Source organism: Moschus berezovskii, chromosome 17 (genome assembly GCF_049115385.1).
Source record: "Moschus berezovskii isolate FMDL1 chromosome 17, NW_MosBer_1.0, whole genome shotgun sequence".
In the NCBI taxonomy this organism is placed as follows: Eukaryota; Metazoa; Chordata; class Mammalia; order Artiodactyla; family Moschidae; genus Moschus; species Moschus berezovskii.
Window position 1 is genome coordinate 57445713 of NC_142476.1, and position 17095 is coordinate 57462807.

The window sequence follows — 17095 nt, forward strand, 5'->3', positions numbered from 1 at the left end:
GAATGTGAACAAACTCCAGGAGACGGTGGAGGACAGAAGGGCCTGGTGTGCTGCAGTCCACGGAGTCACAAAGAGACAGACACAACAGCACTGAAATAACAACAATAATACAACTTATTTATTTATTTTTAGTTTTTGGTTGTGCTGGGTCTTCATTGCTGCACAGGCTTTCTCTAGTTGCAGAGAGCGGAGGCTACTCTTCCTTGCAGCGTGCAGGATTCTCATTGTGGTGGCCTCTCTATTGCAAAGCACAGGAACTAGAGCATTCGGGCTTCATTAGTTGTGGCTCCCAGGCTCTAGAGCACAGGCTTAATTGCTCCGTGGCACATGGAATCTTCCCAGACCAGAGACTGAACCTGTGTTCCTCTGTGCCACCAGGGAAGTCCTGTAAGTTTGCATTTCAATCAGGTTCCCTGTCTGGTTTTTAGATGCTTTAGAGTTTGAAGACCAGGACTGTAGGTTCAGATATTTACCTTGCCCACTCTCAGCAATTCTGTGAGGACAGCTGTGGTGTGTGGGCATCCAGGTGGAAGCTTCCAAGTGTAGTCAGAGGCCTGGAAACTGTGCCCTGGCCTTTTGGAAGGGCCTCTTGCCCTCCAGCCCCAATCAAATACAATAGCTCTGCTTTGGTCTGTTTTACACAGCAGGGTTTCCTCAGAGGATTATATTGCTAAAATTGAGTGTGAAATCATTTGTGAAAGGCATTGAAAATAGCATCTGGTGTCAGAAGACCTGGGTGCTTGTGTTTCTCTTGGCACCTGCCATCTGATGGTCTTTGTGCTAGTAGATAAACTTCACTATCTTCATTTGAAACAGTCATAATCTTGGGTCTACCTAATGGGTGATGGTGGGGCTCCAACCAGATAACACAAAGTATCTGAAACTAGGAATGATTATTAACAGGTATTGTTATTGTAACTAGGGACAGCATGTGCTTGAGTATAAGAATGGATATATTTTAACTCTTCCAGGGATATGTCAGGATAAACTGATCGAATTCAGTTTTGCCCAACATAAGATTGCACTCAAACTCAAACTTAATAAAGGGCTTTTGGAGGAAGGAGGGGAGGAGGAGGAGAAAAAAAGAGCAAAACTCACCGACACAAATGCTTGAGATTTGGTTTCGTTCAACTGAAGCTGCAATTTCTTTTCATTGTCATAGACTCCATAAAGTCTCTTGGACCAGGTCTGAGGTACTCTGCTCTTGAATTTTAATGAACTATATAAAGCGAATATCCTTTGTAAATCTAGGACCAGGCAGCTGCAGTTGTAGAAGATGACACCGAGTTCTTTCATCTGTGAAATTAAAATCGAGAGCATCAATGCCATGAACATGTGATGGTGTTAGTCTCAGACAAAAAATGCACAAGAATGCAGAAATAGTGATCTTTTTTCTTGTAGTTGCTATATTATAATGATTATATATGTGTATGCACACACACACATATATGTATATATACTGCATCTGTAAGTACGTAGATATGGTATACAGAAATAATGTGTCATTAAAATGCTTAAATATTTGAGAAGCTTTGCCTGTTTTTTCATTTGAGCTCTTTTTTAAAAAAGATACATTTATTTATTTTTTTGGCTGTGGGGAATCTTCATGGCTGCTCATGGGCTTTCCTTAGCTGCACTAAGCAGGGCTTACTCTTTGTTACTGCGATCAGGCTTCCCGTGGCAGTGGCTTCTCTTGTTGCAGAGCACAGACTCTAAGGCGTGCTGGCTTCAGTAGATGCAGCTCGCAGGCTCTAGAGCACAGGCTCAGTAGTTGTGGAGTACAGGTTTAGTTGCTCCGAAGCATGTGGGATCTTCCTGGACCAGGGATTGAACCGGTGTCTCTTGCATTGCAAGGCGGATTCTTAACCACTGAACTACAAGGAAAGCCCTGCATTTGGGCTCTTGTGGATAATTTTTTCATATTCATCAATACGTTTTTATATCAGCTCTTCAGATTCTTTTATTCAATATTAAATTTTTTGGTATGACTCCTTAAATAATGCAACAATATAAAGATCAACTTTCAGTTGCAGCACAACAAAATGGTTTAGATCATGGATTCTGGAGTCGGACTGCCTGGAATTAGCTTCCAGTCCAACAACAACAAGATACTTAATCTCTCATCATAATTTTCTTCTTCCATAAAAAGGAGATAATATTGTTTATTTCATACAATTGCTATGATACATAACATGGTTAATATGTTTTTATGGGCTTTGAGTAGTGCCTATCACATGGTAACCACTTAAAATATGTTAGCAATTATTATTCTTATTAAGACTGCACAAGCCTCAAGAGTAAGAGGGGCTACCCTGGTAGCCTCAGCTGGTAAAGAATCCACCTGCGATGCAGGAGACCTGGGTTCGATCCCTGAGTTGGGAAGATCCCCTGGAGAAGGGAATAGCTATCTACTCCAGTATTCTGGCCTGGAGAATTCCATGGACTGTATAGTCCATGGGGTCACAAAGAGTCGAACACAATTGAGTGACTTTCACCTTTAAGAGTAAGAGACCAATAGGATCTTGCAACAAAGAAATCATAGGGTGATGCATCTGCAAGCCAATGTGCCAAAGACTGCTATTGACTGTCTAGGATGCAGGGCTTCCCAGGTATACAGAGGTAAAGAATTCACCTGCCAATGCAGGAGATGCAGGTTTGATCCCTGGGCCAGGAAGATCCTCTGGAGGAAGAAATGGCAACCCACCCCAGTATTCTTGCCTGGGACAGAGGAGCCTGGTGGGCTACAGTCCATAGAGTTGCAAGCAGTTGAACACAACTAAGCAACTGAGCATACATGAACGTCCAGAATGTAATTGAGACAAAAAAAGAAAAAAAAAAGACCTCTCTGTAATCCTGTGTGAACACTAACAAAATGTGAGCATTGTCCATAGAAATGACCAAAGAGCCCTATCCTAGTTGATATAGGTGACAGTTGCTTCTTTACCAATCACAATTTCAACCTTAATTCATCCCCCTCCATAACTGATGGCTTATTAAAACACCTAATCTCAAAGTTGTTCTATTCCCAATAGCATCCAATCCTGAGCTTCCTTATACCCTATTCCCTGCTTCCTTATACCCTCCCCTGCAAAACCTGGTACAAAGTCTAAACCCCATAATAAGTCTTTCCTAAATTCATCTTTCTTACACCCTGCAAGTGGCCATAGTGTCACTCTATCTCCTTGAAACAAGCAACTTGATCATCTCCAGCACACAAGCTGGTTTTTGGCTTGAGGGCAATGAAATCTCCTTATCTCCAGAACATGCACATGACAGGGTTATGAGTGCTGTAAGCAGACAAGTTACTGCAGTAAGCACAGTGCCCAGCACTCAGTGTGTGTTGGATGCTGTTCTTCTATTCTAAGTCACACTGTGGCGGGAGTACCAGATAGTCAACACGGTTCCAGCTGAAACAGGAAGTGGCCCAGGAAGCAAAGCAGGAACGATTTAGGGGGGATGAATAAATGAACGCAGGCAATACCGACTGTACATAAGGGCATGTCGGACACGACTCAGTGATTGAGCATGCACAAAGGCATAAAGAAAGGCTGCACTTGAGAAGAGACTTCACCCATTAAAACCTAAAGTCAAGTGGTGCTTCTGAAAATTTTCAGTATTGCTGAAATCTGTTATGTACCTTTTGTTGGAATGCACACCATCACACATTTTAATCTGGAAGTCTAATGAAGTAATTCTTTAAAAGCTAATGTAAAATCTGGAAGCAAAAAATAAAAATGCTTATTTTAACGGTGTCATAATTATGAACGATGTTTGTCCCTTTAGGTAAGATCGGATAGAGGGAAGTGTATTTATAAACATGGTCAGCATTTATCATCCCCAGGGCTCCCCTTATGTACCATTTATCATCATCAACATGCAAGAGGTCACTGTCTCTCTGTGCACTTTACTTAGACTTCCTCTGCTTAGCAGCTAATATTTCCAGTGACTGCATTCTAAACAAAGATTAAGTGTTCCTTTCCCCCTGTTGTGTAAGCTGCTTTTTGTGAGCTTTTCTCTACAAAGTCTGACATCATTTTGCTGTGACTACATTACAGCTTCAGAATCCAAAGGCAATGAAACAAGCCAAGATTTGCCCTCTAGGGATATAAAGAGAATTTGACTTCTGTCTATCATCCTCTCAATCTTAGAATGACTCAAACCCATTTCTAAATATATGTATTTGATTTAGGTTGGTATCAAGTGAAGATGGGGAAAAAAAGAAATTGGCTTTTGTTTTGGAGATCTTTCAGTCAGAGCCAAAATTCAGGACAGGTTTATGAACAGACATTTCTAAAATGCTGGCAGAGGGGAAAATAACAAAGATTAGGCTTCTGAAGAGCTTTTATGTCCAGATTATCAAAGGAACAAAAAGTTAAACTGAGATATTCTTTGACTGATCAGTGGAGGTACTCTGATGGGCTGCCCTGACTTTTCAGTTCAATCACACAACTGATGGTTGATTGAATGGCCCAACTATTTGAGTAAAACTACCTTGAAAAAGCTGGAGATTTATCAGCTAATGATTCTTTGGAAGACAGTTATTCTTAGGAGGAGACTGATTCTCTTTTCCACAAAGTAGGAAGTGTTAGTGATCAATCCACAGAGCTCAGAAAGGTTTAGGGCCTCAAACAACCTGGAACACCCTGCCAAAAATCTCTTCTAAGGGTAATGATTTTATTTACAACTTGAATTACATCAATGGTTCTCTTATGTCCCTTGCACTAGGATATTATGGGAGGCCCTGCTGAAGTGTTTTTTTCTTTCATTTTTTAGGATCCAATGAGTAAATTTTATTTGCAGTTTAACAATGTAAGCAATTCAAAAGTTAGTTCTACTATTCCACATTTATTGGGGGTTTCCCATAGGTTCTAATTATTTGTTTTTGTTTGCTTGTAAAAAAGATTCTTTTTCTTAAGTGTTTGAGTTTGAGACAATGCAGCAGATACATACTGCTTAGGGAGAAATAATAACAGAAGTAGTACTAGTTTACTGTAGTGCTTACTATGCTTTAAACACTGTTCTAAATGCTTTACAAGTCTTCTTGTTGTTGGTTAGTTGCTAAGTCATGTCTGACTCTTTTGTGACCTCATGGACTGTATAGTCTGCCAGGCTCCTCCGTCCATGGGATTTCCCAGGCAAGAACACTGGAGTGGGCTGCCATTTCCTTTTTCAGGGGATCTTCCGAACCCAGGAATCAAACATGAATCTCCTGCATTGCAGGCAGATTCTTTACTGCAGAGCCACCAGGGAATTCTTCACAAGTCTGCATTCATTTAAATTTCACAACTCATTGCACAGGTAAGAAAACTAAGGTTTGGAGAGATTAAGGGAAATGTCCAAACACACAGCTAGTGAGCAGGGAATCTGAAAATTTAGTTTAATATTTCGTCGTTGGGAAGAATTGCTCACAAAGAGGGACCAGAAGTTCCTTCAGGTGAGGGTTAAGTCCTACTGTTTATGAGCGTGTCCTCTTTATTTCTGTCTTGGAATTTCTACTTATATTCGTAGTCTCCATTTCAAAGCAAAGTAAGAATTAGGGGAAATGTAATTATGCCAGAAAATCTCCATTTTCCTTTATTTTCTCAAAGTTAGTGGGAGGGAGTTATGAAGGGAAATGCAGTGAGAAAAAAAAAAAAAAAGAAACCCTTCCCACTTAGGGCATGAGAGGCAGTATAAAGGGAGACAGGCTTGGTTTAGTGGATTTTATTGGTGACACAGAAGCCAAAGCAGGCAGCTGATGGATGCTCCTGTCAGCAGAATAAGGGGATGTATTAGCATCGTTCTTCACTGTAATTCAGGATAATTAATCCAAGTGAGCTTAACCACAGCTCAATCTATCATTTATGGATGTCTGGCTTGTTGTTTTCATGATTTTATAGAAATGTGAACCAGTATTTCTTTAATTTTCTTGACAAAGACAAAAGAAGTTGCAACACTGAGCAACTCTCATGCATCCAGTTAGTGGCTGATTTATTTTCTGAGTTACTGCAGGAAATTTAATTACTAGGAGCTCTAACTCGATTTTGTTTCTGCCCTCAAGGTGAAATTTTTGTTACAGGGGATGGAAAATAAAGAATTGAATCTTAGCAGCTCAAGACAGTCTCCTGCTCAGAAATGTGCTGTTTGGCCCCTTCACTTCCACAGTGGGTGGTCCATACCACTTAACTTCCTGATGTCTTGTTTTCTTTGTTACCAAGTGGGAATAAAAATGCTTGCCAGTAGGAACATGACTAATTGAAAAAAGGAGAATTTAAAAACCTTAGAGAACAGCTAGTTCAACCTTATTTCAAAATTAAGGAAACTGAGATCCCTAAAGGGGAAGTGACTTGCAAGATCACAGAATAATGTCCTCTGACTTCAGTCCTGGCTCTTTCTCCCGACAACGCTGTGCAGATACCTCACAGTATTCCTTCATAGTGTAGATGAAGAATACTGTCTGCCACATAAGGAAACCAAGGATACTACTTTCCAAAGTACCACTATTCATTTGCCATCTTTGACTTTTGGCTATAAGGAACTCACACATCAATTTCCTGTCTGCAATCATCCCAGACTGTTAACCCCAAGGGGTTTTTGCAAGGAGAAAAACAGGATACTGGCTCTAGATAGTTAAGGTGCATATCAAAGGAATCATTTCAATAAGACTGAATCATTTCAATCTTTCCATACATAGGAAAGCACAAACCTCATTAACTTGAGATGTTTGTTTTTTCTTTAGTTAGCATAAATCTTTTGATGTAAAACTACCTGGTTTGTTTTTGCAAAACCCCTATATATACTGGCTCCTCCCTTACATCTCAGAGCTATCTGAGAGCCTGCCTCCCAGGCTTGAGTCTTCAGTATGTCCATCTCAGTTCAGTTCAGTTCAGTTCAGTTGCTCGGTCGTGTCCGATTCTCTGCGACCCCATGAATCACAGCACGCCAGGCCTCCCTGTCCATCACCAACTCCCGGAGTTCACTCAAACTCTTGTCCATCGAGTTGGTGATGCTATCCATCCATTTCATTCTCTGTCGTCCCCGTCTCCTCCCGCCCCCAATCCCTCCCAGCATCAGAGTCTTTTCCAGTGAGTCAACTCGTCGCATGAGATGGCCAAAGTATTGGAGTTTCAGTTTTAGCATCAGTCCTTCAAATGAACACCCAGGATTGATCTCCTCTAGATCTAATAAAACATAATTCTCAACTTCTAGGTTGTGTGTTTTTTGTCCCCTAACAGTAGGATGCCAAATTCAGACTGAAATTGAAGAAAGTAGGGAAAACCACTAGACCATTCAGATATGACCTAAATCAAATCCCTTATGATTATACAGTGGAAGTGAGAAATAGATTTAAGGGACTAGATCTGATAGATAGAGTGCCTGATGAACTCTGGAAGGAGGTTCGTGACATTGTACAGGAGACAGGGACCAAGACCATCCCCATGGAAAAGAAATGCAAAAAAGCAAAATGGCTGTCTGAGGAGGACTTACAAATAGCTGTGAAAAGAAGAGAAGCGAAAAGCAAAGGAGAAAAGGAAAGATATAAGCATCTGAATGCAGAGTTCCAAAGAATAGCAAGGAGAGATAAGAAAGCCTTCCTCAGTGACCAATACAAAGAAATAGAGAAAAACAACAGAATAGGAAAAGTAAGATAGCTCTTCAAGAAAATTAGAGATTCCAAGGGAACATTTCATGCAAAGATGGGCTCAATAAAGGACAGAAATGGTATGGACCTAACAGAAGCAGAAGATATTAAGAAGAGGTGGCAAGAATACACAGAAGAACTGTACAAAAAAGATCTTCACGACCAAGATAGTCATGATAACATGATCACTGACCTAGAGCCAGACATCTTGGAATGTGAAGTCAAGTGGGCCTTAGAAAGCATCACTACGAACAAAGCTAGTGGAGGTGATGGAATTCCAGTTGAGCTATTTCAAATCTTGAAAGATGATGCTGTGAAAGTGCTGCACTCAATATGCCAGCAAATTTGGAAAACTCAGCGGTGGCCACAGGACTGGAAAAGGTCAGTCTTCATTCCAATCCCAAAGAAAGGCAATGCCAAAGAATGCTCAAACTGCCGCACAAATGCACTCATCTCACACGCTAGTAAAGTCATGCTCAAAATTCTCCAAGCCAGGCTTCAGCAATATGTGAACTGTGAACTCCCAGATGTTCAAGCAGGTTTTAGAAAAGGCAGAGGGACCAGAGATCAAATTGCCAACATCTGCTGGATCATGTTAAAGCAAGAGAGTTCCAGAAAAACATCTATTTCTGCTTCATTGACTATGCCAAAGCCTTTGACTGTGTGGATCACAAGAAACTGTGGAAAATTCTTCAAGAGATGGGAATACCAGACCACCTGACCTGCCTCTTGAGAAACCTGTATGCAGGTCAGGAAGCAACAGTCAGAACTGTACATGGAACAGACTGGTTCCAAATAGGAAAAGGAGTACGTCAAGGCTATATATTGTCACCTTGCTTATTTAACTTCTATGAAGAGTACATCATGAGGAACCCTGGGCTGGAAGAAGCACAAGCTGGAATCAAGATTGCTGGGAGAAATATCAATCACCTCAGATATGCAGATGACACTACCCTTATGGCAGAAAGTGAAGAGGAACTCAAAAGTCTCTTGGTGAAAGTGAAAGAGGAGAGTGAAAAGGTTGGCTTGAAGCTCAACATTCAGAAAACAAAGATCATGGCATCTGGTCCCATCACTTCATGGGAAATAGATGGAAAAACAGTGGAAACAGTGTCAGACTTTATTTTTTTGGGCTCCAAAATCACTGCAGATGCTGATTGCAGCCATGAAATTAAAAGACTCTTACTCCTTGGAAGGAAAGTTATGACCAACCTAGATAGTATATTAAAAAGCAGAGACATTACTTTGCCAACCAAGGTCTGTCTAGTTAAGGCGTCAAGGCTATGGATTTTCCCGTGGTCATGTATGGATGTGAGAGTTGGACTGTGAATAAAGCTTACTGCTGAAGAATTGATGCTTTTGAACTGTGGTGTTGGAGAAGACTCTTGAGAGTCCCTTGTACTGCAAGGAGATCCAACCAGTCCATTCTAAAGGAGATAAATCCTGGGTGTTCATTGGAAGGACTGATGCTGAAGCTGAAGCTTCAATACTTTGGCCACCTCATGCGATGAGTTGATTCATTGGAAAAGACTCTGATGCTGGGAAAGGTTGGGGGCGGGAGGAGAAGGGGATGGCAGAGAATGAGATGGCTGGATGGCATCACCGACTCTGTGGACATGAGTTTGAGTGAACTCTGGGAGTTGGTGATGGACAGGGAGGCCTGGCATGCTGTGATTCATGGGGTCGTGGAGAGTAGGACACGACTGAGCAACTGAACTGAACTGAGCTGAACAGTAGGATGAATGAAGGGTTTTGCTTTTTCCTTTCCTTCCCTCCCATTTCTCCCTTCCTCCCTTCCTTCTTTCTGTGAATGCATCATCTTTTATAAGAGTCTGAAAACTTTCCAAAGTACCACTATTCTTTTGGCATCTTTAACTTTTGTCTGTAAGGAATTCACACATCAATTTCTTGGCTTTATCTGGTCAAAGGAAAATCAATAGATAAAACAGTGACCAGAGAATGCTAATGGGAGGAATTTTTTAAAAATGGTGTTAGGAGTGGAATCAGTTCAGTTCAGTTCAGTTGCTCAGTCGTGTCCGACTCTTTGCGACCCCATGAACCACAGCACACCAGTCCTCCCTGTCCATCACCAACTCCCGGAGTTCACTCAAACTCATGTCCATCGAGTCGGTGATGCCATCCAGCCATCTCATTCTCTGTCGTCCCCGTCTCCTCCTACCCGCATTGGAAGGACTTATGCTAAAGCTGAAACTCCAATACTTTGGCCACCTCATGCGACAAGTTGACTCACTGGAAAAGAGTGGAATAGGAGGAAACAAATTGGAAACACATTGAAGTTATTCTTTGGAGTACTTTAATTTTATCCTGCTTCTTTAGAAGAGTTGAAAAATGATTCCAAAATGTTACCACAGCTCCTCCTATCATTCCTGTTTTCTCTCTTCTCTTCTTAGTGAGCAGTGAGGAAGCTGAGATCATGCCACTTTCAATTCATTTTATTTAATCCCCTTTTCATATGTTGGGTCAGACCCGAATGACTATATTTGCCTTTCAGATTTGTACAATAAACATCTGGCCACACATATGTACCAGGATGTTAATTAACATCAGCGTGAATTTCACCCACTACCTTCTTATTCATGCAAAGATGAACTACTTAAGGAAACTGGAGATGGAGAGAAACTCTTAACAAAACAGAAACCCCACCAAATGTACAAATCTCATGCTATTCTTTCGCTACAAAGTCATCTAATTGTGGGGAAAGGGGCAAGTGGACAGTCCTTAGTGGGTTTCATTTTTATATTATAATCCAACAAACTCTTTTAATACTCAAAGTCTGCTTTAAGACCTTGAAGTACAGAAAAGCTCTGAAATTTTTCAAAACAAAAATAGGATTCCCCTCTTGTTCCAGAGAGATGTTTTTGCCTCCATTCTGTTCCCTTCCTCCTGATTCATTTCTTGGCAGCTCGGAGCACAGTTCTTCGAGTTCCTCCCATTAAATAATTCCTTCATGGGTGGCACCGTGACACCTTACTAATACCAAAGTGACAGAGCAACCAGGGTGGGAGGCTACCTAGCTTTTCAATGAAATGCTATACCTTTATACTCAGCCCCAATGGTTCTCATCTCTTCTCTGGCTGTGGAGCTCTAGAAACATCTCAGAATGGTTAAAAGAGACTGTCCTGCCCTAGTCTGGGCCACCACTGGGCTGGCTGGCAACCCTGAGTACAATGGCCAGCCAGTCAGGGTGATTATTGCGTTAGTGTGTAGAGCAAGGACTTGGGCTCGGATTCTGGTTCTCACAACCTTCTCCACTGTGACTCAGGGCAAGTTCCTTAACATTTTGTGTCTGTAGCTCACCCATTTCTTAATCTCTCTGTCAAGTGGGGATGATAATAATGCTCAAAAGATTGCTGTAATGATTAAACAAACACATATAAACACATTAAACAAACACATAGGACAATTCCCCCACATAAAATGACACAAGTGGGAGAGCAGAAGGACCTGATCAACCATGAATGTGCCCTGTGAGCTGTTAGGAGCCCTAACATCCAAGTAGCTGTGATAGGCCTGAGATCTTGCTTAGGCCTAAGTTTCAATTTCCTGGAGATAGGGTGGAGGCTAGGTTTATAGAAACTCCTCCCTAAGAAGATCCTGCCCTTGCCAAGAATTAAGAAACTCCTCCCTAGAAAAATCCCACAGGCGCCAAAATTGGGCCAATCAGAAGAAAAAGGGAAATCCCCCAGAGAAAACCCCACGCGGGTATAAACTGGCCAATGAGCTTCCGCGCACGCATGAATTGGCCAATGAGCTTCCGCCAGCTTGATCTTTTGAACAGAAATAGGTGCTTATGTAACCTGAGACTATAAAAACCGCTGTAAGCTGGGCTCGGGGCTCTTGTCCCACTCCACTGCGCTGGAGGAGGCATGAGCCCTAGCTCGAGCTAGAAATAAACCCCATTCTTGCTTTTGCATTGCTGCGAGTGTCTTATTCTACCAGTATGGGGGGGACCGGACTCAAGGCATAACATTTGGGGGCTCGTCCGGGATCCCTCTGACTGGGGAGAATAACGTTCTCCCGGCAGAAGGGGTTCATCAGCCCGGAGGAGGGCTGATTATAGCACCGGTGCAAGGTCTGTTCAGGGGCGATCGCCGTAGCCAGCGTAAGGCAGAGGCCCAGCATTCGCGCTGGAAGGCAGCTGGATCTGCAAGGTCTGTTCAGGGGCGAATTGGTCGCCGTAGCCAGCGTAAGGCCGAGGCCCAGCATTCGCGTTGGAAGGCAGCTGGATCTGCAAGGTCTGTTCAGGGGCGAATTGATCGCCATAGCCGGCATAAGGCCGAGGCCCAGCATTCGCGCTGGAAGGCAGCTGGCTCTGCGGGAGAGAGGAGGTCTCTCCCGATCCGGAATCTGGTGGGCAGTGGACACCCTTCGGTTGACGGCATCGGACCTTGGGTACACTGCGACCACGTACGCCTTGCCACCCCAGAAGAACAAGACAACGCCTGGATAGAATGGAAGGCCAGCCGTCACCCGTCAAATCCCCTAAAGCTAAAAATCACGCGACGGAAAGCCCCCTAAAGCTTATGGTCTTACTGCTGATGACCGCCTTCGTCAGCTATGGGACAGCAAGCGGGAACCCACACCAGCCAGTCAAAATCACCTGGAAACTTCGAAACGGGCTGACTGGTGAGATACTCAACTCGACCACCGAAAACCACCCCCCCAACACTTGGTGGCCAACCCTATATTTTAACCTCAAAGACATCATAGAAGGTTCAACAGAGACTAGGGGACTTATGCAGGTCAATGGGTTTTGGGCGTGCCCAGGGTATATGAGAAACTGGAGGCAATGTGGGGGGATGCAACATTACTGGTGCAGTTCCTGGTCCTGCGTGACCTCAAATGATGGCAAAAACAGGTGAGATGTTGGGAACAGGGATGGGGTTAACTTCTCATTCGTAAAAAGGGCCCCTAATGGATTTGCACACTCCCTAGGTCCAGACGGGAAAGACAAATATGCTCAGATCAAGGTGATGTTCAACCAGGAGGCAGCCAGAAAACTCCAATGGACTTCAGGGCTTAGCTGGGGGCTCCAGACCACTATGAGGCCCCTATGGCATGGCCCCTACTATGGGGGTATCTTAACCATCCTCCAAACCATAGAACCAGTTGTGATAGAGAGCATAGGCCCCAATCTAGTCAAAAGTCGAAGCCCACCAAAGAAGTCTAAGGCCACTCCCCAGGGCCATGACACTGCAACCCCGGCAGGGGTCTCCCCGTCAGACGCCCCTCACCCAAGGACAGAAGAGGCTACCCACGCCCCCATTCGGGGACCAGAAGAGACAATCCACTCCCCTAGTATGCAGGCCACAGATCCCTTATGGGGTTTAATTAATGCCGCCTTCACAGCATTAAACCATACCGACCCTAATGCAACCCGCTCTTGCTGGCTCTGCTATAATCTTTACCCACCTTTTTACGAAGCAATAGGCCTCAATGTTTCTTACACCTTGTCTCACTACTCAGAACGATGTAAGTGGGGAGACCATAAGGTCGGTCTTACCATGAGGGAAGTCTGGGGAAAGGGACTTTGTTTGGGTACGATCCAACTCGAAAAGGCCCCTCTTTGTGCTCAAATCGGCAACATTACAGAGTTAAATGATACCCAATGGATCATTCCGGAGGCAGGGGGCTGGTGGATTTGTTCCCATACCAGGCTGACCCCCTGTTTGCATGCAAAGGTTTTTAATCAGAGTCAGGAGTTCTGTGTTTTGGTCACGGTTATGCCAAAAATTGTCTATCACTCTGAAGAAGTCATGTATTCCCACTGGGGTAGAGGGGAAAATGAACATCTCGGAAAAATGTCAATACAAAAGCGAGAGCCAATCAGTGCTATCACCTTGGCCACTGTGATGAGCTTTGGGCTGGCAGGAGCAGGGACAGGTATAGCCTCTTTGTCCCTGCAAAACCAAGGACTCACCTCTCTGCCGGCAGCTGTAGATGAAGATCTCACCCGCATTGAGGAGTCTATCAGTCATTTAGAAAAGTCCTTAACCTCACTATCTGAAGTAGTATTGCAAAACAGAAGGGGACTAGACCTGATTTTCTTGCAACAAGGAGGGCTTTGTGCAGCCTTAGGGGAAGAATGTTGCTTTTATGCAGATCACACAGGAGTAGTGAGAGAGTCTATGGCCAAGGTAAGAGAGGGATTAGCCCAGCGAAAACGAGAACGAGAAGCCCAACAGGGATGGTTCGAGTCATGGTTTCAGAGCTCGCCTTGGTTGACCACTCTAATCTCCACCTTGTTGGGACCACTCATCATATTAATCCTAATACGATCATTCGGCCCCTGTGTCCTAAATAGACTTGTGACATTCATCAAAGAGCGTATCAACACAGTCCAGTTGCTAGTACTTAGACAACAATATCAGACTTTACCCACGGAGGAAGATTACTCCGTTTGAACAACAGAAAAGGGGGGAGATGTTAGGAGCCCTAACATCCAAGTAGCTGTGATAGGCCTGAGATCTTGCTTAGGCCTAAGTTTCAATTTCCTGGAGATAGGGTGGAGGCTAGGTTCATAGAAACTCCTCCCTAAGAAGATCCCATGGCGCCAAGAATTAAGAAACTCCTCCCTAGAAAAATCCCGCCGGCGCCAAAATTGGGCCAATCAGAAGAAAAAGGGAAATCCCCCAGAGAAAACCCCGCGCGGGTATAAACTGGCCAATGAGCTTCCGCGCACGCATGAATTGGCCAATGAGCTTCCACCAGCTTGACCTTTTGAACAGAAATAGGTGCTTATGTAACCTGAGACTATAAAAACCGCTGTAAGCTGGGCTCGGGGCTCTTGTCCCACTCCACTGCGCTGGAGGAGGCATGAGCCCTAGCTCGAGCTAGAAATAAACCCCATTCTTGCTTTTGCATTGCTGCGAGTGTCTTATTCTACCAGTATGGGGGGGACCGGACTCAGGGCATAACAGAGCATGTTAAAAAAAAAAAAATGCAGCAGAGCCACTGGGACACCAAATACCAACAGCAGATAAAACTGGTCAGTAAGAGTGATCTGATGGAAAAAAATGAAAGTAATTTCACTGAGTGTGAAAATAAATAAATAAATAGATAGGTAGATAAATAAATAAAAAATGTAAAAGGTCAGATGTTTTGTTTTCCAACTTAAAAATTCTCATTTGGACCTAAAATGAAAGCTAAATTACTCAATTCTTTCCACATGTTTTTGGGTTATTAAGACACGGCTGTCATAAATAATTCAAAAGAAACAAATGTCTAAGGGCAATTATAGCAAAGGAAACAGTCTGGCAACCAAATATTACCAGAAAGTTGTGTCTGTCCCTTGTATAATATAAAATAATAAATTTCTCTGCTCTTACAAGCAATGCAATTTTCATAAAATAGTGACTGCTTGGTCAGTTCACAGACTGGTATCCAGACTTTATAAATAATTCAGTTCAATTCAGTAATTAAAAATTGAGCATGTCTGATGTATAACTGTGTGCATGGGTGGGCTGGGGTGTGAAGGAGTGGTGGTAGTTAGGAGAGCACAAAAACAAGCTATAAATCAATGTAGAATCTGCAAGCTGCTTAAGGGAAATATCACCAACATTTTGGAAGATTCATATAAGAGAGAGAGATTGCATTTAGAAGGGATTTTTAACCTCTGGATCAAGAAGAGGGAGTTCAGCAGGTGTGAAGCCTGCATATGTGCAGGTTTATACGGAGAGTTTTCATAGGTTTTGACCAAATCCTCTGTGATTAAAATAGCTAATAGCTTGCTTGAGTGGCAGATGACTGCCAAATTAGATGCATATGAAATGGTCTCATGGGGGTAGAGAATTCGAAAAAGATCTTGAAAAATCTTGAAACAACAGTTTCAACAAGCAGAGCTGGGAGGACAAACCTGGCAGAATAGAGGGTGTGAACAGAGGCAGGTAGGTGAGAAATGTCAGGAGCATAAGCTTAGAGAGAATGAGCGGTGGGAGGGGAAGTTCTGGTAAGTGAAAGGCTGGTATATTACCGAGTGTGGGCCCATCACCCTTCATGTTAGAGGTCAGAAACCCAACTGCCTGAGCTTCAGAACAAACATGTGATGTAAATGCATGTAAAACCTTATGAATAGAGGAGATGGAAACTGACCTAAGGAGTGTATGCCTTGCATGATGACATCAAATTTTATTTTTTAATATTTCAGGCTAGCTCAAAACTAGTAGCCTGCTGAGTTGGCCCTCTGGGGAACCAACAGTTTGGGAATTGTACTTGGAATGTTAATGAAGTGAAGTGTCATTACCCAATTCCTCTGACACTGAATAGGTGGGAAAGAAACAAAGAAACAAGAAGCAGGGCCTGGAAGAGATGCTGAAGTCCTGAACCACAGAAATAGGAGGTCACTGTTGCAGGACCTGAGAGGACGGTTTATTAAATGTGTGGGGACAGGGAATAGAAAGAGACAGACTGACTCCTGGGTTTCTAAAGTGGGTGACTGGAATGAACAATACACAGAGCAAATCTGACTGCAGACCTTGTGAGTTTGAAGTTCATGTGTGAAATTCAATTGGTGAAAATAGTTAACATGTCTAACTGCTTTATAAACTTTACTTTTGTTAACTCCCTTAGTCTTCAGAACAACCAAGTCAGGTGAGCACTATCATTGTCTCCTTTAACACACGGGGGATTGAGGCACAGAACAATTAAGGCCAAACACTTAGTAAGGAGTGTAATCAGAATCTGGGCACAATCAGCGCAGCTCCAGGATCCACACTCTAAACCACGATGCTCTGGATGGCGGTTCAGTGGGTTGGTAACTCTGAATCTGAGCCAGTGGCATAAATGGGCGAATCAATATCTCAGAAATGTGGATGCCACTACGAGAGCAGATGATTGTTTCAGGAAGAATAGGTGGGCTGTTCAGAATGGATTATAATATGCGTGCATTTGCCTTTTATACTGTCCCTTTTCAAGAGCAATGTTGACTGCTATATTTCCAGTGCCTAGTACATAACAGATTTTTGATAAGTATTTCTTAAACGAATGGATGAATGAATGAAATCACAGGGAACACCATTAATTAAGGGAAGAACTCAGTACTTAGGAACCCCTAACAGGAGACAACAAAGGACAAGTCAAAAAGGCAGGAGAGGAACTGAAAGAGTTCAGTGTCATAGAAGAAAAATTTTTGAAAAACTAAAAAACTGAGGGGGATTTCAAGAAGGAAGAAATGAACAAGGTCCATGAGCAAAGAGGTTCACGGAAGCATTTCTTTTGTGGATGTTGGCAATTAGAAAATCTTTCCCCTTAGACCTTTGCCCATTTCTTAAGTGTGTATAGGAAAGTTTTCTGTTTTTCTGTCTTTCTGAGACACTCTTCTTAAAGGAAGTTGGGCAGGAGATAGTTCAGCGGGGAGTGGATAGGAAGTAAAGAGTCTTCGATGAATTTCTCAATCAAGCCAGGACTCAACTAGCACTCTCAGTGCTGCTTACTAAGCCCAGGAGTGAGCAACAA

At 43.1% G+C, this 17095-nt stretch overlaps 1 protein-coding gene across 1 annotated transcript in view; it reads right to left on the bottom strand.

Moving 5' to 3' along the window:
* The window catches only part of PLD5 (phospholipase D family member 5), a 418022-nt gene that overhangs the window by 24328 nt on the left and 376599 nt on the right, over positions 1-17095 (bottom strand). Inside the window, 1 exon segment of the mRNA XM_088845062.1 lies at positions 1099-1296. Within this exon segment, the coding sequence (XP_088701188.1) occupies positions 1099-1296 (198 nt within the window).